Source organism: Enhydra lutris, unplaced genomic scaffold (genome assembly GCF_002288905.1).
Source record: "Enhydra lutris kenyoni isolate GAN:26980312 unplaced genomic scaffold, ASM228890v2 scaffoldscaffold17, whole genome shotgun sequence".
NCBI lineage: Eukaryota > Metazoa > Chordata > Mammalia > Carnivora > Mustelidae > Enhydra > Enhydra lutris.
The window spans coordinates 8,713,287-8,738,457 of NW_019154101.1; the positions used below are offsets into that span (position 1 = coordinate 8,713,287).

General features: G+C 37.3%; 1 protein-coding gene across 1 annotated transcript in view; it reads left to right on the forward strand.

The window, feature by feature from the left end:
* The window catches only part of LOC111147698 (kinesin family member 6), a 458,201-nt gene that overhangs the window by 91,330 nt on the left and 341,700 nt on the right, over positions 1 to 25,171 (forward strand). The window contains exons 5-6 of the mRNA XM_022503930.1: positions 1,180 to 1,289; positions 22,116 to 22,245. Of these exons, the coding sequence (XP_022359638.1) occupies positions 1,180 to 1,289; positions 22,116 to 22,245 (240 nt within the window). The remainder of the gene's footprint in view (positions 1 to 1,179; positions 1,290 to 22,115; positions 22,246 to 25,171) is intronic.

A 25,171-nucleotide genomic window follows, 5' to 3' on the forward strand; every position in this document is an offset into this window, starting at 1 on the left:
ACATCACAGGGGCTCATAGCAATTAGTCCTAGGATTCCAGCTCTGGATTTGCAGGCCCCTGCTCTTCCCCCATATCTGTGACTTGGTCCTCTCTCCCTTTGAATAGTATCTGTCAAATGGATTGCCTTGGATATGGGTGAGAATCAATGGGAAAGTCATCCTGAGCAAATTCTCTGGCAATCTGCTGACCTTTTTGCCATAAGACACAAATATATTGTTCTCTTATGAGAAGCAGGGCTCTATTTGCCAAAATGGAAGAATTTGTATTTTGGGGAAAGCAAGAAAAAGTGCTAGAAATTGATACTTGGTCTTGAAAACTGAGCCAGGAATTTTCTTGAGACCTGTAAAAATTCCATTTTATTCCATCTCAGAGAGAACAGGTACTTTTTGTCTGCTGGCAGAACTGAGACAGGACCTTTCACCTTGATTTTTATCCTAATGACACATATGCCTGTGTCATTGCACTTCCCCAGCAAGGACCCACAGAAAATACCCTCAAACCAATAGCTCAGTATCCCTGACCTGCCACGTAGGCCAGGAAAATTAACCCAACAGTAAGATATAGGCATTGAACTGTGAATGTCCGCTCTTACTGTTACCTGATTGATCTAAAGTATTTCTGTCCCCTGGGATTCATTTTCCATTCTCTTTTATTGTCTGTTATCTCTTTGTCTCATCAGAAATTTTGAATATTGGAAAAATTTTTTTAAAAAATTATGATTGAAGATGGAAACTCTTATGCTACTGAGGTTTTTAAACTGAAGTCATGATTCTGTTTTCTTCTATGAATAGGCTTTTCACAGGATGTAAGTTTATTTTTTCATAGTAACCTTTTTCTGGGGGTCTGGAAAGTAAAAAATGGTGTGTTATACAGTTCTGCAACCAAGTTGGCTCATTTTAAGTGTATATTGACTCTTCATGTATAACGTGGAACCAATAAAAAAACAACAGACTAAAGTTGCTTGTAATCATGGGTGTTGGCCGTTTAAAAAAAAATGCTTCATGCATATGGTAACTGGCAACTTGAAAGTGTCACGAACTGAAAATGGAAACCATACAAAGTGAAGAGAGTAAAGGAGAGAAAGCTGTGAGGAACTGTAATGATAAATGTGTTCATCCTCCTCCAAGCTGAGTCGCTATTTATAGCCATTAAACAATGTCTTCCCCTTTTCCAATCAGGACAGCAGCACAATACATACAACGCACATTTCCTATTTGGAAATCTACAATGAATGTGGTTATGATCTATTGGATCCAAGACATGAAGCCTCCAGTTTGGAAGATTTGCCGTGAGTAGCAGAACAACAAAGAAGGGGGGGAAATCACTTTCAGATGTTCCCTTCAATTGTTTCCTTTGAAACTTTGTATGTTTCTGGTCTCCATCATAATTAACAAATACTGGATAACAGAATCTTTTTGTAATATAATGGATATTTTTTCAGTTATGACAAACAGACAGTATTGATGGGAGCTAAAATTGCTTGAAACCCATCTCTTGGGAAAATCTCCTTTGGAGGTGGTGCAAGGGAGTTTGCTGAATGTTCTCAGAGTGGGTACTGAGAGGACTGGTGGGATATGCCAGTATTGCTTTACTCTTGTCAGATCAAACCCTTTACTCATCTAATTGTGGCCTCTGAAGAGGGGATTCAAATCAGGGCTCAGGCAGCAATAAGAGAGTCTGAAAGAGAGAAAATAAAAACTTTGTTTTCCTCATTGCTTCTCTACTGTTATTAAGACTGACATTGACAATCATTTGGTCAGATTGGCACTGATTGCATCATGACTGGAATATAAACAGTCTTAAGAGCTTACCTACTAACAGAGTCAGTTACTCTGCCAACGTTTGTGTAACATTATTCACTGTTTGAATAGCTGCCTAAATTACATATTAATGGTAATACTTCATATCCTTTTGTCCAGACATCTTCATATATCAGAAGTTGGTAGCCAAGAAAATGTACTTTCAAAATAAATAAATAAGAAAATATACTTTCATTTTCTTATTAAATATTCTAAAACAACTTAAAAACATATATTAATCCTTTACTACAGAGACTGACAATTAGTTGCTTGCTTTAATCGGCAAAGGAAATAAGAGAAGATACTAAAGGAAATAAGTTACACTCTTTACATCACCTTTATACGTATTCTTCCTTTTAATGTTGACCAGAGTCTTTACATATCATCTCTGTTATGCCAGCTATATTCATTAGAGGGAGTTAGAAAAGGGGATTATTATTGGTACTCTAACTATTTATGTTAATTAAATAATATAAGAAGAGAGAGGAAAAATCTGACTCCATGGAAGAAATTGGTCTTTTTTTTTTTTAAAGATTTCATTTATTTATTTGATTGACAGAGATCGCAAGTAGGCAGAGAGGCAGGCAGAGAGAGAGGGGAGGAAGCAGGCTCCCTGCAGAGCAGAGAGCCCGACACGGGGCTCCATCCCAGGACCCTGGGATCATGACCTGAGCCGAAGGCAGAGGCTTTAACCCACTGAGCCACCCAGGCACCCCAAGAAATGGGTCTTAAGGAAGCTATTGAAATTAAGTTTGAGGAAAGGTAAGAAGTCCCTCATAGGAAGGTTGGAAACAACAACATTAAAAACATGAAGATGGAACTAGAGGGTATTATGCTGAGCGAAATAAGTCAGTCAGAGAAAGACAATTATCTGATTTCACTCTTACGTGGAATTTAAGAAACAAAACAGAGGATCATAGGGAAATGGAGGGAAAAATAAAAGAAGATGAAATCAGAGAGGGAGACAAACCATAAGAAACTCAACTCTAGGAAACAAACTGAGGGTTGCTGGAGAGGAGGTGGGTAGAGGGACAGGGTAACTGGGTGATGGGCATTAAGGAGAATATGCGATGTAATGAGCACTGGGTGTTATATGCACTGATGAATCACTGAACTCTACCTCTGAAACTAATAATACATTATATGCTAACTAATTGATTTTAAATTTAAAAAAAACATGAAGATGTGGTCAGAAAGGCCATGTGTTGAGGAGTCATGTGAAATAAAATCAGAAAGGCCAACAGGCCTTTTTTTGAGCAACTATTTTTGAGGGACTTGAAAGACAGGCTTTTGCTGTGAGATTGGTCTTTATTCTAACAGACTTTTAAATTAGTTTTCTAGCCTCTAGTCTAACCTGGACCTCTAGGCTATATCTTGCTTAAAATTACTTTTAGCAAGTCACATCTACACTGAAAAGCTTGAAGCCTGCTTAGCAATAACTCAGAAATGGTTTGGCTCTGATAAACATGAAGGAGGAGAGAGAAATGTAAGAGATATGCATAAAAACATAAATAAATGACAGGATACCTGGGTGGCTCAGTCAGTTAAGCATCTGCCTTCAGCTCAGGTCATGATCCCAGGGTCCTAGGATTGAGTTTCCCATTGGATTCCTTGCTCAGGGAGCCTGCTTCTCCCTCTGCCTGCTGCTCCTGCTGCTTGTGCTATCTCTCCCTCTCTCTTGAAAAATAAATAAACTCTTTAAAATAAATAAATAAATTGATGATAGCTAGCTAGCTAGGTAGATACATAGATAGAAATAAAATACATTGATTATGCTCACCTTGGAAAAGAAGGTGAATTATAGCAAGTTCATTCCCTGCATTTTACTGATTGAGCAGAGTAAACCCAGAGAGGTGTGACTTGCCCGGAGTTTCAAAACCGATCTGTTAATGGTACAGCAGGAATTGAAAACCACATAGTCCCACTTCCATGCCCGAGTAGCAAAAATAGCTTTAAGATTTTACTGTAGAGCCCAGAGAATTAAGGAAGCATTGACTAAAAAGATGATCTGCTAGAAATCTTGATTGGGTGGTGGTAATGAGTTTCACATACATACATAACTTTGGTGTCTCAGAGTACCCTACTTGATGTTTAGAATAAATTCCTCACAGGTAGGAAGCATGCCTTACTTGAGTTGGTAGTCTTTCTACTGCGTTCAACCAGAATAAGTTCTTAATATTTTATTTATTTTTTTTAAATATTTCATTTATTTATTTAACAGAGAGAGACACAGCGAGAGAGGGAATACAAGCAGGGGGAGGGGAGAGTGCAAAGCAGGCTTATTGTTGAGCAGGGAGCCTGACATGGAGCTTGATCCCAGGACCCTGAGACCATGACCTGAGCCGAAGGCAGACACTTAAAGACTGAGCCACCCAGGCACCCCAGTTCTTAATATTTTAAAAAAATTATCTGTCAAATTGGAGCTGTGAAGTAGACTTTTTGAAGATGAGCATGAAAGGGAAAACAGCATAAGTTCTATGAATCAGAGTCTAATAGAGACATAACGAAACACAGCCTGACTATGAGAAGCAGGAGTGAGGAGAGTCATTGAATTTAAGAGAGGCAGTGTAATAGAGTCAAGAATACTTGATTACAAGTCAGGAAATTTGGGTTCTTGTCCCAACCCTGCAATCTTAGATACATTTATTTCACTTTTCTAGGTTTATCTATAAAATATGGCCATTGAGTTATATAATATTTAACAACTTTCCAACTTCCAATGTCTAGAGTTCAAAGATTAGTAACCTCACTGGATAGGACTTACTTGGTTACTCTGTTCTCTCTCACAAAAGGAATAAGAAGTAGTGTAGATATTTTATATTTTTCTCCTAGAAAGAGCCTTCAGCCTCTTGAGAGCAAGGACAATGCTTTAATTCACTGTATGTCTCTGTGTTTCCTGGCATGCCTGACAGTAATGGCTCTCAATGTAGATCAGATTGTCTCTGTAGATGTCACTAGCTTTCTATCTTAAACTACTGCTCCTTCCTTGGTAGCCTTGTCCTCCTGTTGGAGAATGAGTTCACCGACTCAAGTCAGAAGTGACCTCAGTTACAAAACAGATATTTTCAGTGAACTATAACCCTCTCCCACAGGCATATAAAAGTGGACAGAAAGATGTTCTTATCTTATGTTTTGGGATATAATTGCATGACAACAGTCCTCATTAAAATAAAAATGAGAAGATTCTCATTATGAAAGAAGATTCCCATATCCCAGGAGTATAGCCTATTTACTTCAAATATATTCAGTACTATAAAATTCCAAAACAACTCGAGAATTGCAGTCTTATGGTGTGGGGATTATGAGATTTGGCTGGTATTGAGTCTGCTGGCTTTCTGGGGATTTTAGGTTTGCGTTGTACTAAGATTATCAAGTAATTCTTCATAATGGAAGGTGACTTTTGCTATACCTGGATTGCATTAAGAGTATGTCCAGTTAATCTGGTTTCACACACTCTTGAACTGGGACGAGCTCTAACTCTGCAATACTATCCTTCTGGTTGACTGCTTTCATTGTCACAAGCTGGAATGTCCCAAACACTCTGAATACAATCCCCCAAAAATAGTAGGTAAAATGTCTGTTGACTTTGGTTCTCTCCTGCAGCCATCCATTTGAGGGACAATGATAATATACACATTTGATCATTTCCACATTCTTGTACTTGGCATAGCCATGTGCAATCAAATCCAAGATCATTTTGATGTTGTGTAATAAGAGCCATCAGTAGCAGGTTTCTTACCCCTGAGCAACAACACCACTTCCCCCAGATCACCTGCTGGATGCTCTTCTCATGAGCACTCTGCTTTTCTCCTTCTTGTTCTTTTACATCCTAATTTGAGCTCCAACTCCCTGCTGTTACTGAAGCATTTACCTATAGACTGCCTACAGACTTTGTATGTATGATGTCAGAATAAAGTCAATTGCTTTTTGAAAATATTGCTCTAGTCACTTAGCAAGGAGTTTTTAGATACAACACCAAAAGCATGATCTGTGAAAGAAAAAAAATAGATGACTTGCGTTTCATTAAAATTAAAAATGTCTGTTCTCTGAAAGACACTGTCAAGAAAAGATAAGCCAGAGACAGAGAAAATATTACCAGACACATGTCTGATAAAGGACTTTTATATAAAATATACAAAGAACTCTTCAAACTTAACAATAAGAAAACTAACAATCCAATGAAGAAATGAGAAAAAGATCTGAACAGACACCTCACCAAAGAAGACCTACAGATGGTAGATAAGCATGTGAAGAGATGCTCAACATCATCTGTCTTTGGGAATCACTAATTAAAACTACTATGCACCTACTAGAATGGCAAAAATCTAAAAAACTAGCAATACCAAATGCTGGAAAGAATGTAGAGCTACTGGAACTCTCACTCATGCAGTATAGTACAGATACCTTGGAAGTCAATTTCCAGTTTCTTAAAAAATAAAATAGTTCTTAGGATATGACCCAGCAGTTATGATCCTGGGTATTTAACCAAATGAATTGAAAACTTATATCAGCACAGAAAGCTGCCCATGAGTGGATATAGCAGCCTTATTCATAATTGCCAAGAACTGGAAGCAACCAACATGTCCCACTGTGGGACATTCATGCAGTGGAATATTATTTGGCAATAAAAAGCAGTGAGCTATCAAGCCACAAAAAGACATGAAAAGTCTACATGCTGTATGATGCCAACTATAAGATATTGTGGAAAAGGCAGAAATATAGATACAGTAAAAAGATCACTGGTTGCTAGTAGCTGGGGAGAGGGCAGGTAGAGGGATGAATAAGTGAAGCACAGGGGGCTTTTGGGCAGACAAGCTAGTGTATATGGTAGTATGATGGCGGTTGCATGATATGCATTCATCCAAACTCACAGAATGTACACCACCAAGAGAGCCCTAATGGAAGCCATGGACCTTTCGTTAATAAAATAACAACAGCAAAAAGGAATGAACTCTTGATCCATTTAACAGTGTGGGGGACTCTCCAGGGAACTGTGCTGAGTGAAAAAGCCAATCCCAAAAAGTCATATGCTGTGTGATTTTATTTATGGAGTATTTTTTAAATGGCAAAATTATAGAAGTAGATAGCAGCTGAATGGTTGACAGAAGTTAGGGAGGTGGGAGTGGTTATACAAGGCCAGTGAGAGATGCTTGTGCTAACAGACTATTCTGTATCTAAACTATGGCTGTGAATACACAAAACTACTCACGTGATTAAATTCCATAGAACTACACACACACACACACACACACACACACACACACAAGTACTGGTGAAACTGGGACATCTGAATAAGATCAGTGGATTGTATCAATGCCAATGTCCTGGTTGTGATATTTTAATATAATTTTACAAGATGTTAACATTGGGGAAAATTGGGTAATGGGTGCATTATTTCTTACAGATGCATGCAAATCTACAAGGATCACAAAATACAAAGTTTAATTTTAAAAAGTGTCTATATTATTTATATAGAGACATAATGTGTATTTAATGTGTTCTGTATTTAGTAATTTAAATGAAAATAAAACATCTATTTTTGAAAGTCCTTATGTCATATGCTAGAAAGGGAATATAGTTAGAATCTAAGTATGTCTTATGAAGTAAAATAGTATAACTCCTGGTCTTAACCATAAGGAAAATAGTCACCTTACTTTAGTGTAATTTTAGTATTCCTAAATAAGGATACATAATAGATTTAAGGTTTCAAAGACAGTCATGGTTATTACTGTTAGAAAAAAGTCCGTAAGCCCCAGCATCCAGTATTGAAATCTTGGCTGTTTTGTAAAATAATTTGTCATCAAAGAAAAAAAAAAAAGTTGATGAATGTTGAGTTTAATTCATCACATTTCTAATACCTACCGGATATGAAACACTGTTGAATGTTGCATGAGTTACAGAAAAGATTAATGCACAGTGTCTGTCCTCATGGCTTATAGTCTGGTCATGTAGAATCATTCATTTATTCAACATTTATTGAGATCCAGCTTGATTCCACACTTCGTGCTAGGCACGGAGACATAGTCTTTCCTTTCCTGGCGCTCACAGCAGAGTAGGTACACCTCGTACAAAATAGCATAAGGTGGAATATGAAAACCATCATAAGAGAGGCACAAAGAATGACTAGGGCTTAAAGGAGAAAGAAATCTCATTAGGTCAAGTGATCAGAAAGAGATTCACAGAGAAGATGGTATATGATATAGTCCTTGAGTGGTAGGACTTGGAGCAGTGGAATGTGGCATTTATGTGGACGCAAAGGTGGGGAAAAGCATAAAGCTTGTTCTGTCATAGGTAATAGACCTGTTTGACTGGACTACAGTAAGGGAGTAGGTGAGACCATCAAGACTGGAAAGGCAGGAATGCGTGGATTTGGTAGGAAGGTGTAGCCCTCAGAGATTTTTTTATTCAAGAGTATAGCAGGTTAGCACTGCCTTTTAGGAAGAGAACCCAGTCAGTAGCAGTAGGGCTGGAATGAGATGGATGGGAGTCAGAGAGACTGCAGAGCATTGTGGGAAGTGATTAGGACCATTTACGTGGCAATGGGAGTAAAAAAGAGAGACATAACTAGAAGACATAATCCAGTGGCTTGACATTTAACCATGTATGAGACTATAGCTATGTATGAGAATCATGTGGAGTGTTGTTAAAAGTGTGGATTCCTGGCCCCCACCTCCAGAAAGTTCAGATATGTATGAATAAGCATCCCAGGTGATTCTAATGAAGGTGGTTTATAGTCATCCCTTCCCTCATCCACCTAGGGAAAGTTCTTTTTAGAGATACCAGAAAAATCTCTCCAAAGAAGGAGATGGTTACCTATTGTGTCCTAGTCCCTGTCCTACGGACTTTAAATACTGTATCTCATTTGAGAAAGTAGGTATCCTAATCTCTGTTTTATGGATGACTAAATTGGGGTTCACACAGGTAGTGTGATATTTCCCTAAGATTCCATGTCTGCCAAGAATGGACTAGGATATCAACCTCCATCCGTCAAACATCAGAGCTGTGGGTGCTGGTGCTCTTGCCTGGGAGATCTGGTGCTCTTGCCTGGGAGGTCTGTATTGTGTCCTGGCATTCCGTCTGAGCTCTGAGCTCTGAGCCGTGGTTTCTGGGCTTCTGCAGGCCTCTGGAACCTCTTGTATGAGCCAAAGCTTTGAGTCCTCTTCAGCTCTGTCCGTTGTGTGTCTATCCCTCTGCAAGGCTTGGAGAGTACCTGTTCTTTTACCTCCAAGGGAACTTAGTCTAATAGAACAGACTCACAAATTGATCATTTCAGGCTTATGCAGTAAGTGGTAAGATGCCCTGGGTTCTTTAAGGGTACATGGGAGGATAGTGATTTCTACCTGGGGGTTCAGAGAAGGCTAGAGAAAAACTGTGCCACATTATGGTCTCCAAGCTCAGCTAGGCCCTCAGTCTGCTAAGCAATACCTTCATGTACCCAGTACTTTTTCTCCCATTGCCCACAATATTTATATCAAATGTCTCTCTCTGTTGTCATGAACTACCTGCTCCATTTCTCTTCCAAGCCACTTGTATCCTTACCTCAGAAGCTGCCAAATATGTTCCACCCACCTACTTTTCTCTAGCCTCGGGAAACTCTGTCCTTTTGCAACTCAATATTCCCACTTACGTTCAGGACTCCCCTTGGATGGGCAGCAAATCTACTTTATTTGGCCTACACATTTTATGTTTAAAATTTTTGAATTTAGTGCCTTTAGCTGAAGCATGGGTCCTCAGTTTTTATTCCTACCTACTGCATTATATTTTTCATTTGTGTTATTTTTCTGGACCCATTGAACACTTCTGGAGGTTCCTGGGCCTATAAATACAGATCTTAGAGTTAAAACTAACTCCAGTCTTCAACTGAGTCAATTACTGATATAGCTGAGAGGCAACCTCTTGAGAAGTAGGGCTGCTGTCTTACAGGATGATCTGAGCAAGTGACCAGTGACTAGTGATGGTCACTTACACTTTATGTCCTTCATGGATTGGCCAGGGACTGTTTCTTGGAGAAACAGAACATTGGCAATGACCATAACAGAGGGAATAGAGAACCATTCCAGCCCCAGAATGACACTTTTCCCCAAAGCCTGTCTTACTAGCGTAATAACCCCTACTCTGAATGGCCAGTTGGAAGAGATCATTCTCAACTTCTGAAATGTCTCATATAGGAGACTGTTTTTGTCAGCTCAGCTCCTGGAACAATATACCATAGACTGGGTGGCTTAAACAACAGACACTTATTTCTTACAGTTCTGGAAACTGGGAAGTCTAATATCAAGGAGCTGGCATATTTGGTTCCTGGTGAGACCTGCCTTCCTGGCTTATAGATAGCTGCCTTCTTGCTTTGTCCCTACATGGTGTAGAGAGAGAGAGAGCACGTTCTGGTCTCTCTTCCTATTTTCATAAAGGCACAGACCCCATCCTGTGACCTTATCCAAAACCTCATTACCTACCGAAAGTCCCACATCTAAATACCATCACAGTAAGGATTAGGGCTTTAACATACAAGTTTTTGTGGGGCATAACCATTCAGTCCCTAAAAGAGGTGTTAGCTTTCGCTAACAGGTTGCCTCATATGTGATGTGTAGAAGGATGGGAAGAAACAGATGCAGCATTTTCACTCATACATCTGGAATGTAAAAATATATCTGTGATATTTAGGGTTGTTAGTCACTTGAGATTAATTAATGACAGGGAAAACACCGTCACCTCAATCTATTCCATCTTTCTCGTATGTTACATATAAACAAACACATACAGTTTCTTTTTCTAAGATTAAGAGTTGAAATGCACTTTTAAAACTATGTGTTAATGTGGATTTGTTTTTCTTTGACTTTTTGTCTACTTACTCTTCATAATTTCTCTATGAATCATTTGGTTTGGTCTTATACAATGTAATTTTTCAATCTGTTTTAAATTTTGAGTATAAAAGCAAAACCATAAGATTACCTAAATGAGTGTTGAATAATTTAGGCTTGCTTGGTCACTTTATTCTGTCATTTAGAAGAATACATAGTGTTTGGAAACCCATCTGACTAGTACAGCTCAACAATACAGAAACAATGAGTACAACTGTTTGTGAGTGTCAGCATCATATGTACCAAGCAATTATTATACTGCAGGAATCTCAGCTCTTCTGGGGCATTACAAAGAATTCATACTGTATGTTTATCCTCAATGTACTTACCATTTATTTGGAATATGCAGCATACACATGAAACACCACAAGAAACCTCTGCAAAACATAACCGCTCTCAACTGTGCAGCCAATGATGTGTGTACATGCAAAAAAGACATTAAAATGACTTATAGCTGCAGTAGTCTCATGAATGGAGCCACATCAACCAATGATCTCCTGTCATAGCCTACACCCTCAATGATCTTCTCATTTTACTGGCATATGCCAAGACCAGAGTTCTAACTGAGCTGAGAGCTGGCAGTGCTGTAGAAGTGGGGGCAGTGCTGAGCCAGTCTAGAGAGAGGATGCATGGGGAAAAGCCTTTCCAATGAAATCTAGAGTGAGGGGAAGAGGATCTATAGACAGCTAGAGGGCTCATCTGCACCAGGTGAGAAGTGTCGCAGGTAGCGCATTAATCTCGCTGCTCTGAAACTTCCATGCCAGTTAGCCTATGTACTGTTTAGCTAACTGTAATTGACCCTGTGTTTTCATATTGAGTTCTAAGACAGCTGAAGACTATAAGATACAAAACGGAAGTTATTGTGAGCCAGAGATCAGACTAATGCTACTCAGGCTGGCTAGCCACCTGTTATCTTTTAGTACATGTGTGACTCAATCCAAGAAGGAAGCCCTAGGAATAACCCAGTTAGAAGAAATAATGGTAAAAATAGATCCCTTTTACAATAGCAAAAAGAGGTAAAACGTTCAGGGTCTTTGTGAAGACAATACAGTGCATTCTTTGGTGAGAAATAAAAGAAGACTTTGAAGGTAAATGGGGAGCTGTTAATCTGGTTCTGAATGAGAAGTGTGAATATCTTGAAGAGGTCAGCTCTTCCCATTTTTAGAGGTTCAGTGAAGTTCCAAGCCAAATCTTAAAGACTTAAAAAAACAAATAGGAGTCCAGAGTTTATCTGAAAGGAAAAACAACCAAGATGAGCAAAGAAATGTCTGAAACAGACTGGAGAAATGAGAGCGGACCAGAGATGCCATATATTCAAATTAGGTAAAGCTCTAATAATGAAATTGTGTTGTACCACTTCAGAATTGGACAGATGAGGAAGAGAGAACAGATAAACCAGAATTAGATCCTATAGCATGTTGCTATTTAATGTGGATAAAGGGGAGAGTTATTCAGTCACTGGATTGGACATCTTTTTTAATGAATTAACTAACAACAGCTTATAACAGCAGCCCAATTTATAGTGGCTTGACCAATAGTCTGTCCACCCCCACCCATGACTCCTGCCCTTGCCTGACGCAACCCTGCACATACAGTAAAGATTCTAGAGATGGGAGCCAGGGCTGCTATGGAAGTTCCAGGATGCCTCTGGGGCTTTCTTTTATCATTCTGCTGGAGCCATGCTTAGCAGGTGGCTTTAGTCCTTGTGTAGAATGACTACCCTACCTTCAGCAGCATATCCACATTCCTGGAAGAAAAAATAAGGAAGCAGGCATGTGCTAGCTGAGCCTGTCCTTTTAACAGTTTTCCCCAGAAGCTCTGTCCTCTGACTTTCACTTATTTGTCACTGACCAGAATTATGTTACATGGCCAGTTGTAGTTAGTTGCAAAGGAGTCTGGGAAAGTCTAGTATTTTTAAATAATAACCTGAACAAAAATCAGAGCTTAACAGTTACACAGAAGGGTAGGACAGATTCTGTAAAGACAACCTGCACTGTGAGTCACAATTTGTTATCTGGGGGGAAAAATCCATGTACATCCCTTATTTCCTTCCCTGTGCCTGCATCCTAAAAAATAGAAGAAAATGTATTATTAAGACTAAAGGATATAATAACATGCATGCATTTATATTTTTACCACAAATCTGCTAAATATTTAGCCTAAGATAATCACTTTAAGGAAATATATCAATGCATTATCATTGTCCCTGTGGTGGGATTCTGTTTTTATTTTTTAAAATTCTTTCAACTTTTTAAAATTTTCAAACTTTTTCACAAGAAGCGTATATTACTTTTATAGTTGGACAAAAATAAACCTTATATTTTAATGAAAATAAATGAAAGTAAATAAACACAGAATTTGTCAAATGCAATGGCATAATCTTCGAGGTGTATAAAGCTATTTCCCTGCTGGAAAGGCTATGGTTTTCCAAAATTAGAAATCCATGGCCTCTAGATCTATTTGCTGCTACAATTCCCCCTAATGTGGAAAACTTGACCACATAATTTTGATGGTGCAACCATGAAGTCTGAATGAGAAAGCAAGTATTAGTGAAAAATGAGAGGAAAAATATTTTCTTTGGGGAAAAAAAGTTGATAGCTCTGAAAAAGATAAATTTTTTAGCGTATGGCTCTATAATTACCATATGGAATTAGGTTAAATAAGACATTTCTATTAAATGATGGGTTATTTGTGAACCTAGAACACTGGAAGGAACATGATATATATGGCAGGATATAACTGGAAATTAGCAAAGCATACTAGTGTAAGAGAGAGGTACTAGCATAAGCATTGTATTTGATGTGTAAAATATTCATTCTTGGAAAATTACTCAAATTGCCCGTAGACAATAGATAAGTGTAGGGGAAGCCTTGGTTATGTACATTAGATTTGGGAGCCATTTATTTGTTGGTGGTTGCACAGTGATATTGTTTGGGGATGAGAAAAGTCCGGTTACTTTAATATAATACAGAAAATATAATATATACGGAAAATATAATACAGAAAAGTGACCTTACCAAGTTCTTAACAGTTGAAAAATTTATCCTATTTGGATTAGTTTGGGGAAAAAATAGAAGTGAAAAGATGTTTCATACGCATACTAAATCTTAGTGAAATAATTGAATCACAGTAACCAATAAATACATACATAAGTGTTGGTTCTCTTACGCATTAATTGTACCTAGTATGATTCTGTCTTGGACTATCATAGATAATTTTCATTTTGGTCTTCCATTTCCATAGCAGTGGCCAACAGCTTCCAGTTCTTTGTCTTGAGTTCCTTTAATGATTTTTGTTTTCATAGCATTTGAAAGCATGAGCATAATAATAAGTTACCTTAGATGACTTAATCCTTGCTCATTTTCAGACAGGGAATAAATAATGTACAGGTGTCAGCATCTCTGAAATGGCAGACTTTGGAAGTAGAATAACCTTAGGGTGTTGGTTAACTTCTTTGGGAAATCAAATGGATCAGAGAGTTCAAGTCTAATAATGCTGTAATTTAGCAACACAGGTAGATACAGTTAGTTTAGAAATAGTAATGACACGGGGCGCCTGGGTGGCTCAGTGGGTTAAGCCGCTGCCTTCGGCTCAGGTCATGATCTCAGGGTCCTGGGATCGAGTCCCACATCGGGCTCTCTGCTTGGCAGGGAGCCTGCTTCCCTCCCTCTCTCTGCTTGCCTCTCTGTCTACTTGTGATCTCTCTCTGTCAACTTGTGATATCTCTCTGTCAAATAAATAAATATTAAAAAAAAAAAAGAAATAGTAATGACACTATTTAGGAGAGGATATTTACCAACTGAATGAAATTAATATGGATAACAAATAAGAATTTATCACAACATTCACCCAGAATATTTTGGGGCTTTGAATTTGGACTTGTTCTTTTTTCTGACAAAATATTTCACTTGTTCATATACCATGTGTGTCTTTTAAAAAGTTAAAACCAAGTTTTTTTTTTTTTCTTAAAGACTTAAATTTTTAGAGCAGATTTAGGTTTACAACAAAATTGAGAAGAAGGTGCAGGAATTTCCCATACACCTCCCATCCCTATATGTGCATATCCTTTCCCACCACTCACCAGAATGATATATTTGTTACCAAGAATGAACCTACATGGACACATCAAAATCACCCAAAGTCCATAGTTTACTTTATGTTTGTAATACTCTTGGTATTGTACATTCTGAGGATTTGGACAAATATATGGTGGCACCTATTCATCATGATAATATCATACAGAGTATTTTCACTGCCCTAAAAATCCTCTGTGCTCTGCCTAATTATCCATCCCCTGCTACCTCTTGCCTCTGGCAACCAATGATCTTTTTACTGTCTCCATAGTTTTGCCTATTCCAAAATGTCATACCGTATGTAGCCTTTTCAGACTGGGTTCTTTCACTTAGTAATATGCATCGAAGGTGTCTCCATGTGTTTTCATGAATTGATGGCTCATTTCCTTTTAGAATTATATTCCATTGTCTGGATGTACCAAGATTAATTTATCCCTTTACCTACTGAAGGGCATCTTGGTTGCTTACAAACTGTGACAATTATGAATAAAACTGCTATAAACATCCATGTGCAGATTTTAGTGTAAACATAAGTTTCACCCCTTCTGGGTAAATATCAAGGAACATAATTGCTGGATTGGATGTCATGATTGCTGAGTCAGTTGGTAAGAGCATGCTTAGTTGTTTTGTTTTCTCTCTTTCCTCACTTTTTTTTTAATTTAAAAGTTTTTTTAAATTTAAATTCAATTAATTGACATATAGTGTATTATTAGCTTCAGAGGTAAAGTTTAGTGATTCATCAGTTGAATATAACACCTAATAGAGCATGTTTAGTTCTATAAGAAATAGCCAAATTGTCTTCCAAAGTGGCTGTACTGTTTTGTATTCCTACTAGCAGTGAATGAGATTGCTCCACTTCCTCACTAGTACCAGCATTTGATGTTGGTAATGTTCTGGATTTGGGCCATTCTAACAGGTTTGTAGTGATATCTCATTTTAATTTGTATTTCTTTGATGAAATAAGATTTGGATCATCTTTTCGTATGCTTATTTGCCATCCATATATCTTATTAGGTAAGGGATCTGTTAGAGTCTTTGGACTATTTTTGAATTGGATTGTCTGTCTGCTTATTGCTGAATTTTCAAAGTTCTTTGTATATTTTGAATAGCAGGTCTTTCTCTTTTCTTCTTTCTTATTTATTTATTTATTTATTTATTGCATGTGGATGTCCAATTGTTGTAGCACCATTTGTTAAAGAGACTATATTTGCTCTACTGTATTGTCTTTGCTGCTTTGCCAAATGTGAGCTTACTGTATTCATGTGGATCTATTTCTGGGCTCTCTATTTCATTCCATCGATCTGTTTATCTATGCTTTCACCAATGCCACACTGTCTTGATTATTCTAGCTTTATAGTAATCTTGAAGTCAAATGATATTGATCCTCCAACTTTGTTCTCCCTTAATATTGTTTCTGGTATTTGGGGGTCCTTTGTGTCTCCATATACACTGTAGAATCACTTTTTCAATATCCACAAATACCAAGAAATTTATTGGGATTGCATTAAATCTATAGATCAAGTTGGGAAGAACTGACATTGGGACAGTATTGAGTCTTCCTATCCATGAACATGGAATATATCTTCTTTGGTTTCTTTCATCAAAGTTTTGTAGTTTTCCTCATATAGATCTTGTGTGCATTTTGTTTGATTTATACCTAAGTATTTCATATTTTTTGGATGCTAATGTCAGTGATATTGTGTTTTTAATTTTAAATTTTACTTGTTCATTTCTGGTATATAAGAAAACAATTGACTTTTGTATATTAGCCTTGTATCCTGCAATGTTTCTCTAATTACTTTGGTTCTAGAAGTTGTGTTGTCAGTTCTTTCAGTATTCTACATATATGACTATGTCATCTGTGAACAGGAACAGTTTTAGGTCTTCCTTCTCAATCTGTATACCTTTTATTTCCTTTTCTTGCACTGTTGCATTGGCAAGGATTTCCAGTACAATGTTGAAAAGCAGTGGTAAGAGGGACACCCTTGTCCTATATCTGATCTTAGTGGAAATGCTTTGAGTTTCTCACCATTAATTATGATGTTAACTCTAGGTTTTTGGTAGTAGTCTTTATTAACTTGAGAAGGTTCCCCTCTATTCCTTATTTACTGAGTTTTTATCATAAATAGGTGGTAGATCTTGTTACTTTTCTTGCACCTATTGATATAATCACGTGGTTTTTCTTTTTTAGCCTGATCTGATGAATTACATTAATTGATTTTTGAATGTTGAACCAACCACGTATACTTGGGATAAATCTCCCTTGGTTGTGGCATAAATTCTTTTTTTACTTTGTTGGATTTGATTTGCTAATATTTTGTTGAAGATTTTTGCATATGTGTTCATGAGCGATATTAGTCTATAGTTTTCTTGCAACGTCTTTGTATATTTTTGGTATTAGGTAATTCTGACCTCATAAAATGAGTTAGGAAATAGTTCTTCTGCTTCTTTCTTCTGAAAGAGATTATTGAGAATTGATATAACTGATTCCTTAAATATTTGCTAGAGAAACTGGTATTTTTAGTAGGTGAAATTAAATAACTTAGTTTTTAAAATGTCATGTGACTGGTTATATTCTTCATTATCAGTAAAAAGATACAATATTAGATAAAACTATAAAGAAAAGAAATGTTTTTCAACCTACTAGAAAGAATTTTCAATAAATAGAAAAAATATCGATTCTTTTTAGTCCCTTCTGTCTAGGTTAAGACCAATATAAAAATGTATTACAGGTTTGGAAAACTTCCTCAAGGGATATGTTTCAATTATTTATACAAAAGTGGAAATCTTTTAAGTTTTTAGTCAATCTGAAGAAAATCTACCTTTAAAACTGTTTAAGTGCAGGAAGGATAATTCCACTTACATGTCTTAAAAATTTGCATCTTCCTTTTTCTCAAATCTTTACCATTAAAGAGCTTCTGAGAATGTGTGTTGGAGTGGGGGCGGGGAAGAGGCTGAAAGCCACTGAACGAGAGAGTGTTTTCTTCATTAAAATGAATAGTGTGACTGTGTTTACAACATGTGCAACATATCCATTTATTTAGAAGAACCTGACTGGACACCCTTCTGTTTTCATGAGTCTGACCTGCTATTGATATTTCTGAGTCAAGGTAATTAACTAGAGAGGGCTACTTCTCTTCTGGATAGCACCTTCATGTGAATTATTAAAAGGCACCCCTGCCGTCTGTTGGAAAACTATTGTAATATGCTAGTTTTGTTAGAAGATGCTTATTGCCCTCTGACAGACATTTTTTCATAATAAATATATAAACTTATGATGTGAATTGCACCCCCTTAGACATGGTGTCCTTATGTAGGGCATTGCCTGCCCAATCACACAGGGCATTTGCGAGTAGGGGGGAAAAAACTAGCACCATGGCAACACATGTTTACAATATGAAAATGAGAAGCCAGATTCATTGCAGTAAACTCCTGGAAAGTTCCTGTTCAGCAAGTTGGTGGTATTGGAATGTTGTGGAGGTAGTGTGTGGGGAGGGGAGGGTTCTTTCATTGATGGCTTCCATTATTGAGAACAAGAGCTTGGCTATTGCTCTTTCTCTGTCCTCCAGCCAGTTAGAAAGAGTCTACAAATTCCAACTACTTAGCCAAATGGAAAAGATTCTCTGTTTACAGAGAAAACACAAAGCCTGCTTCTTCCCCATCATTAAGCAGGCCTAGTATACTTAGCCGAACTTTTCCACTTAGGTGTCCAAGTTAAGGCTATCAGTGACTTTTTGCTTAAAATCTAAACATTTTAGAAACATTTTGTAGGGAAAACTATTCACAGGCCCTTTCAAAAAGAATCAAATAAATAGTTTGGGGGGTTTCCATCTTGGAATTAGGATGTTTATTTAAGAAACTCTAATAAAGTCCTCTTTCAAGCCCATGAAAATTATAGTCAGAATTGAGTGGTGGACTAAGGATTCAGGAAATAGCTATTGATTTGTGAGAGAGAGAGGGAAAGAAAATTGCCAAGGAAGGAGAAGCAACTTGGTGAGAAACTTTTGCTAATAGTTCTTATTTTTCCCACCTTTGAAAATGCATTCCATTAGCAGCAAAGTTTAAAACATTCTCACTCCCAGGTTAGCCCACCTAGGCAAGAGTTAGTACCCAGGGCATGGCTTAGGCTGGGCTTCTGTGAGCAAAGGCATGAATGTGGGTGGGGCTGACACATTGGCTGTCAGGCTTAATGCAAAAGGGATTTTCAGTGAAGACAGGCAGGGCTATGAAGGAAAGTACAAAGTCTCATGCCCAAGGGATTAGGCAGAAACCAGGAAAGAATCTGAGGAGGAGAACTGGCAAGGGAGATCCTGACTGAGAAAGTTGCACCACAGAAGATTCCAGAAGGATGCCAGAGGTAGAGCCTTTTATAGGGTGGCCACAGATGAGTCCTAAGTAGAGAGAGAATCATGAAAGAAGCCAAAGTAAATTGGATGCCAACCTGCAATTTCATTTACTTTTCAAAACCTCCATGGGCAAGAAATCAGACAATTGTGAGGGAAATATAATATCAGAAAAGCATCAGAGAGATGCATAGCAATGGGTCACAAAAGACAGCTGAAAGTTCGAACAGATAAATTGGGAGTGTGTGCAAGTTGTATTTTGATCAAAGTGACAAAGCTAGGCAAGGATCTGGAAGTAAATACAGAAGTGTAGTAGCCCTGAAGTAGCCAACTGGAGATCAAAGGTTCTGAATGATTTAGAAGAAAGAAGTAGCTTAGCCAAATGCCTCTGATGACCTTTCACACTTATACCTTATGCATCTAACTATTCTATGTAAATATAATCCCAAATCAGTGATCCATTTAGGCTGCCTAACAAATGAACACTTTCATAATTCCAAACCTGCTTGTTTTCTGCATTTCTTATTTCAGTCAAGTAATGGTGAGACATGGTGAGTATGGTGAGTCCCTACCAGCACTTGGGTTTTTTTGATTCGGTAATGTTAAAAACCATATGGATGTTTAAGTAGATCAGAATCCCCAGTTGAGCATTAGTTATTGCTGTGGCTGCTGGGTGACTTAGTTGACCCATCAACTGTATGGGAAGTCAGGGAGGTAGACAAGAAACTTCCTGTGAAAAGACTAGCTTTTTAAAATTCACACTAATCTTGCCTCTTGGTAGGTATAGTTCAATGGTAACTTCCTGCAGCCCATAAGATGAGCAATTTTCCCTTTTGGGCATGGGGTGGAACTGGGGGGAAAGTAAAGATAAAGAAACTGGAAATCTTTACCCCATGTATTTACCTTATAGGCTTATTAAAGATGAAGTCTTGACTATATGGTAGACTCACTTGGAGTTTTCATGAGTTTGTTGTTTTTTGTTTTTTTCCCAGACCAGGCCCCCAGAACCATCAAATCAATATCTTTTAGGATGGGACCCAGCATCAGCTTTTTATTATTTGCTTTATAGTTCCCCAGATCATTCCAATATGCAGCCAAGATGAGAAAACTGGATTAAATGAAACAATGCTGGTGCCTGGCATACTTTGGGTGCCCAAAGAGCATGAGCATTCTCTTCTTTGAATCATTTCCTCCCCCAGCCGCCCCTTTTCTGAACTTGCACAAGATAGTGCTGTCTCTGGCTTGGTCATTCAATGTGTATCACAGATGACTTGGCCTCAGAGTTGGAGAATTGATTTTTATCTCTGTGTTGGAAATAAACTCTCTTCTATTTTAATTCTGAATGTACCATTTCCTCCCTTGTTTCCTGTTTTTATCTTCCTTCCAGTATTACTTAATTTCTTGCATCCAGAAACAATGGATTTAGGAAGAATTCTGACTTCTGTGTCCCTAGTGATTGAATTTAGCTAAACCTTCTCGAGCACTTTAGAAAGTCAGGGTGGATCTAAAGTTTAAGGAACAGAGAGGGTTCCTAAAAATAGACCACAATTCATCCATTTCAGTTAAAAATGCCTTCATGTTTTCCAAGCATTTTTCAACTCTTAAGCATTTTTAATAAGTTCACTTATGAATCTTGTTGAAAAATAAATAAAATACACTTGTTTTAATTAAGGGAAGAGATCTTTTTCCATCTTAGTTGGTATTGTTGAAGGAGACAAAAAGGAGTCCAAAACTTAGCAAAGGACTATATTATTAGTGACATATTGGTCACAGATGTGCTGTGTTAGAGCTACATTTTCTTCCATCAGTTCGTATCTTACCCACAAACTACATATGAAAGCTCAGATGACCTCTTTACCAAATGGAAGGAAGAAAAATAATGATATTTGCAAATCTTTATTTTTAAGGTATTCTAAATGTGATTTTATAGACAAGTGACACAAGTCCATTGCCTATTTGTATTTTTAAAGAAGTAATGCTAGATGATGCCAGCCTTCACTTAGTATCAATTCCGAATGCCTTAAGCAAGTGCAGATAAGCCAAGTCACTTTTTGGCAGTACTAGTGAATTATAAGATTTTCTTTCCTTAACAATTCTTAAGAAAATCAAGGAGATGAAACTTGAGAGTCAGAAGGCAACTCTCTCTAGTAATTTTATTGCTTGAATTGGTGGGCCTTTGAAGCAGAGTATAGGGAGTTCACATTGTATTCAGTTGCAGAAAGTCCTAAAAGGACTCCAAGGAGAGTATTGACAAGCCAACTCGGGAAACAGGGTTAAGATTCACTTGGGAAGAAAATGATGTTGGCATCCCATGAAGGCAGTTGTAATAGATGAGCGTAATTCCAGACCTAAAGCTTTGGCCATAAGGATGTAATGGAGGGAAATGCTATGTTATAAAAAAAAAAAAAACAAAAAATTTTAGAAAAAAAGGATCAAGAAATACATTTGATGGACATGAAAATAATAATGGCAAACTAAAACTTTATTATAAAACTTCTTGAGGATTTTAAAACTCATCTTGATAAGAAAACTAGACAAGGTAATAACTCCTGGAAAGATGACAGATACTTCAATTTCCAGCATGTTTAAATTGATGAGCTAACCAGTTTGAAAGGTTATGTAAATTGAAAGTGATATGAAATTGAACAAAAGGGAAAAATTAGAAGAAGAATCAGTGCATTATCTAGGTAAGAAACTGAATTAAGACAGAGAAAAAGCAATGTGGCCAACTTTCCTGATATATAGGTAGAAGGTTATTTATTTGCATTTTTAATTGAGCAACAATATGTATGGTTTAGTGTTGATTGCAAAGACAGAAGGCGCTTGTGATATACTTTTCAGCCCCCAAACTATTTAATAGTACTATCAAGGGGATGTCGGTGTTTGATGTGAATCCAGTACTGTATGGTGTCTTGTGTATTGTTTGAGTTTATAAGTTCAAGATGTAGTACTCTACAGCATTTTAAAAATAAACCTATAAGAAGACCTCAAGTTCTTTTCATTCTCAAAGTCCCTTGTTTTGTTGCTTCCCATTTCCCTAGGAAAGTGACAATATTGGAGGACCCTGATCAAAACATTCACCTGAAAAACCTGTCTCTCCATCAGGCAGCCACAGAGGAAGAAGCTCTAAATTTGCTCTTCTTAGGAGACACGAACAGAATGATTGCGGAGGTAATAAACTTTTCTCTGCAAGTAGATTTCGCATATTATAAGATCTAATAGAATTTTAGCGACAGCACAACCTTAAAAAGAATCTCATCCAAATCTCACGTTACAGATAAGAAATCTTAGATTCAGAGAATTGAAACTTTCCCAAGGTCATTTGGCTTAGTTCATGAGCAGGGACTGAAATCTAGACTCAAAACTTTGATATTTTCAATTTTCTGCAAATTAGTTTGCAGATAACCAATGAAAACTCCTTACCTGTTTTAATCATAGGAATTTTTGCATAATTTTTAAAATTTAAAAATACACAATTCATTATTCCTAACCTCAGATCATCCAAACATCGGCATATGTTTACATATCCATATATTTTCATGTATTTAGGGAATTAATATTTATATGGCATTTAGAACAATACATGGAACATGAGATGGGCTGTATGTATTTGCCCCTGTTGTTGGCAGATTTGCAAATACTGCCATGGAATGTAGTAAGTATGCCTCAATGCAATATTTGGGATATATTTATACTAAAACTTACTTATTGCTAATCTTATATTTGGACCTAACTGGGTGCCTATATGTCATCTGGAAGCCCTACACAGGAGCCAGGACTGACTAAGCTTGGTCAGAGGCCCTGACCCCAACCAGTTACTGACTGAAGATGAATAGTCACAGATCTTTCACCCAGTGACGTGAAGTAAAGGAATGGGTGTAGGGGTGGTGTGGGAACAGTTCCCCAAATGAATAGCTTATTATTATCACTGGCATTTCCTTTTCTGTTTATTTTTTAATTGAAATATAGTTAACATGTGATGTTACATTAGTGTTGGGCATACAACAAAATGATTTGACAAGTCTGTATGTTATTCAGTCCTTGCCACCATGAGTGTGGTCACCATTGGCACCATGCAATGTTACTACAGTATTACTGACTGTATTTGCTATGCTATACTTTTCATCTCTGTGACTTATTTATTTTATAACTCGAAGTTTATACCTCTTAATCCCCTTCACCTATTTTGCCCATCCTCATTTACTTCTACTCTGGCAACCCACCGGTTTGTTCTTTGTATTGAAGAGTTCTTTGTATTAAGAGTCTATTTGTATTTAAGAGTTTTATTTGTTCATTTCATTTTTTAGATTCCACATAAAAGTAAGAGAACATAGGATTTGTCTTTCTGTCTGACTTACTTCATTTAGCATGATGCCCTCTAGGTTTGTTTGTTTGTTTGTTTTTTTAGATTTTATTTAGTTATTTGACAGACAGAGATCACAAGTAGGCAGAGAGGCAGGCAGAGAGAGAGAGAGGAAGGGAAGCAGGTTCTCTGCTGAGCAGAGAGCCCGATGTGGGGCTCGATCCCAGGACCCGAAGACCATGACCTGAGCCGAAGGCAGAGGCTTAACCCACTGAGCCACCCAGGTGCCCCTGATGCCCTCTAGGTTTATCCATGTCGTTCCAAGTGGCAAGATCTTATTCTTTTTAATGGCTGAGCGATATTCCATTGCTTCTACAGACCACATCTTCTTTATCCATTTATCTACTGGTGGACATTTGAGTTGCTTCCATATCCTGGCTATTATAAATAATGCTGCAATAAATATAGGGATGCCTATATCTTTTTGAATTAGTGTTTTTTGTTCCTTGGGTACATACTCAATAGTAGAATTACTGGATTATATGGGAGTTCTATTTTTAGTTTTTCAAGGAACCTCCATACTGTTTTGGAGTGGCTGCACCAATATGCATTCCCACCAACAGTGCACAAGGGCTCCCTTTTCTTCACATCCTTTCCTATACTTGTTATTTCTTGTCTTTTTGATACCAGCCATTCTGATAGGTGAGGGGTGATATCTCATTGTAGTTTTGATTTGGATTTCCCTGATGGTAAGTGATGACGAACATCATGTGTCTGTTGGTCATCTGTATGTCTTCTTTGGAGAAATGTCTGTTCATGTCTTCTAACCATTTTTGGGTCTTTTTGCATGTTAATTACTGAGTGAGCATGTTCTTTTTTTTCTGCCCATTTTTAAATTAGATTATTTATTTTTTTGGGTGTTGAGCTGTATCAGTTCTTTATATATTTTGGATATTAACCTTTTATCGGATTTATCATTTGCAAATATCTTCTCTCATTCACTAGGTTGCCTTTTTGTTTTGTTGATGGTTTCTTTTGCTGTGCAAAAGCTTTTTATTTTGGTGTAGTCCCAATAGTTTATTTTTGCTTTTGTTTCTCTTGCCTGAGGAGACATATCCATAAATATGTTGCTAAGGGCAGTGTCAAAGAGATTACTGCCTATGTTTTCTTTTAGGACTTTTATGGTTTCAGGTCTCACATTCAGGTCTATAATCCATTTTGGGTTTATTTTTGTGTATGGTGTAAGAAACTGCTCCAGTTTCATACTTTTGCATGTAGCCATCCACTTTTCCCAGCACCATTTGTTGAAGAGACTGCCTTTTCCCCATTCTATATTCTTGGCACTTTCCTTTTTAAACCATGCTCCCTGAGTTCCCTGTTTTACCTTGTCTTAAATAACAAGCAGTGGGTAAGGTTAGTAAACGGGGAGGATAAGATGTCTGAGAAAATCTCTATCAAATGACTTTTTCTTCCTGTCCATTTCTGCTCTCCAGATTGTACTGCTTTAGATATAAGATAAATAAATGGAAACCAAAATCAGATAGTGAAAGCGTGGTGCTGACATCTGTTACTCTGGGTCCTTGGTTTTGCTGTTTTGTTTGTTTGTTTGTTTTGCCAGTTCTGCATGAATACTTTCTAATAGACTAACTTATATAGATTGAACTTATGTGCCACATATAACATGGATTTAAGAACCTTGAAATTATTATTTTCATTTAAAGAAAGTTTCATGTATTTTTTAATTTCCAAATACCTTGTTTTGCTTTAATGTTTTGCATTTGTGTTTTGCTTCAA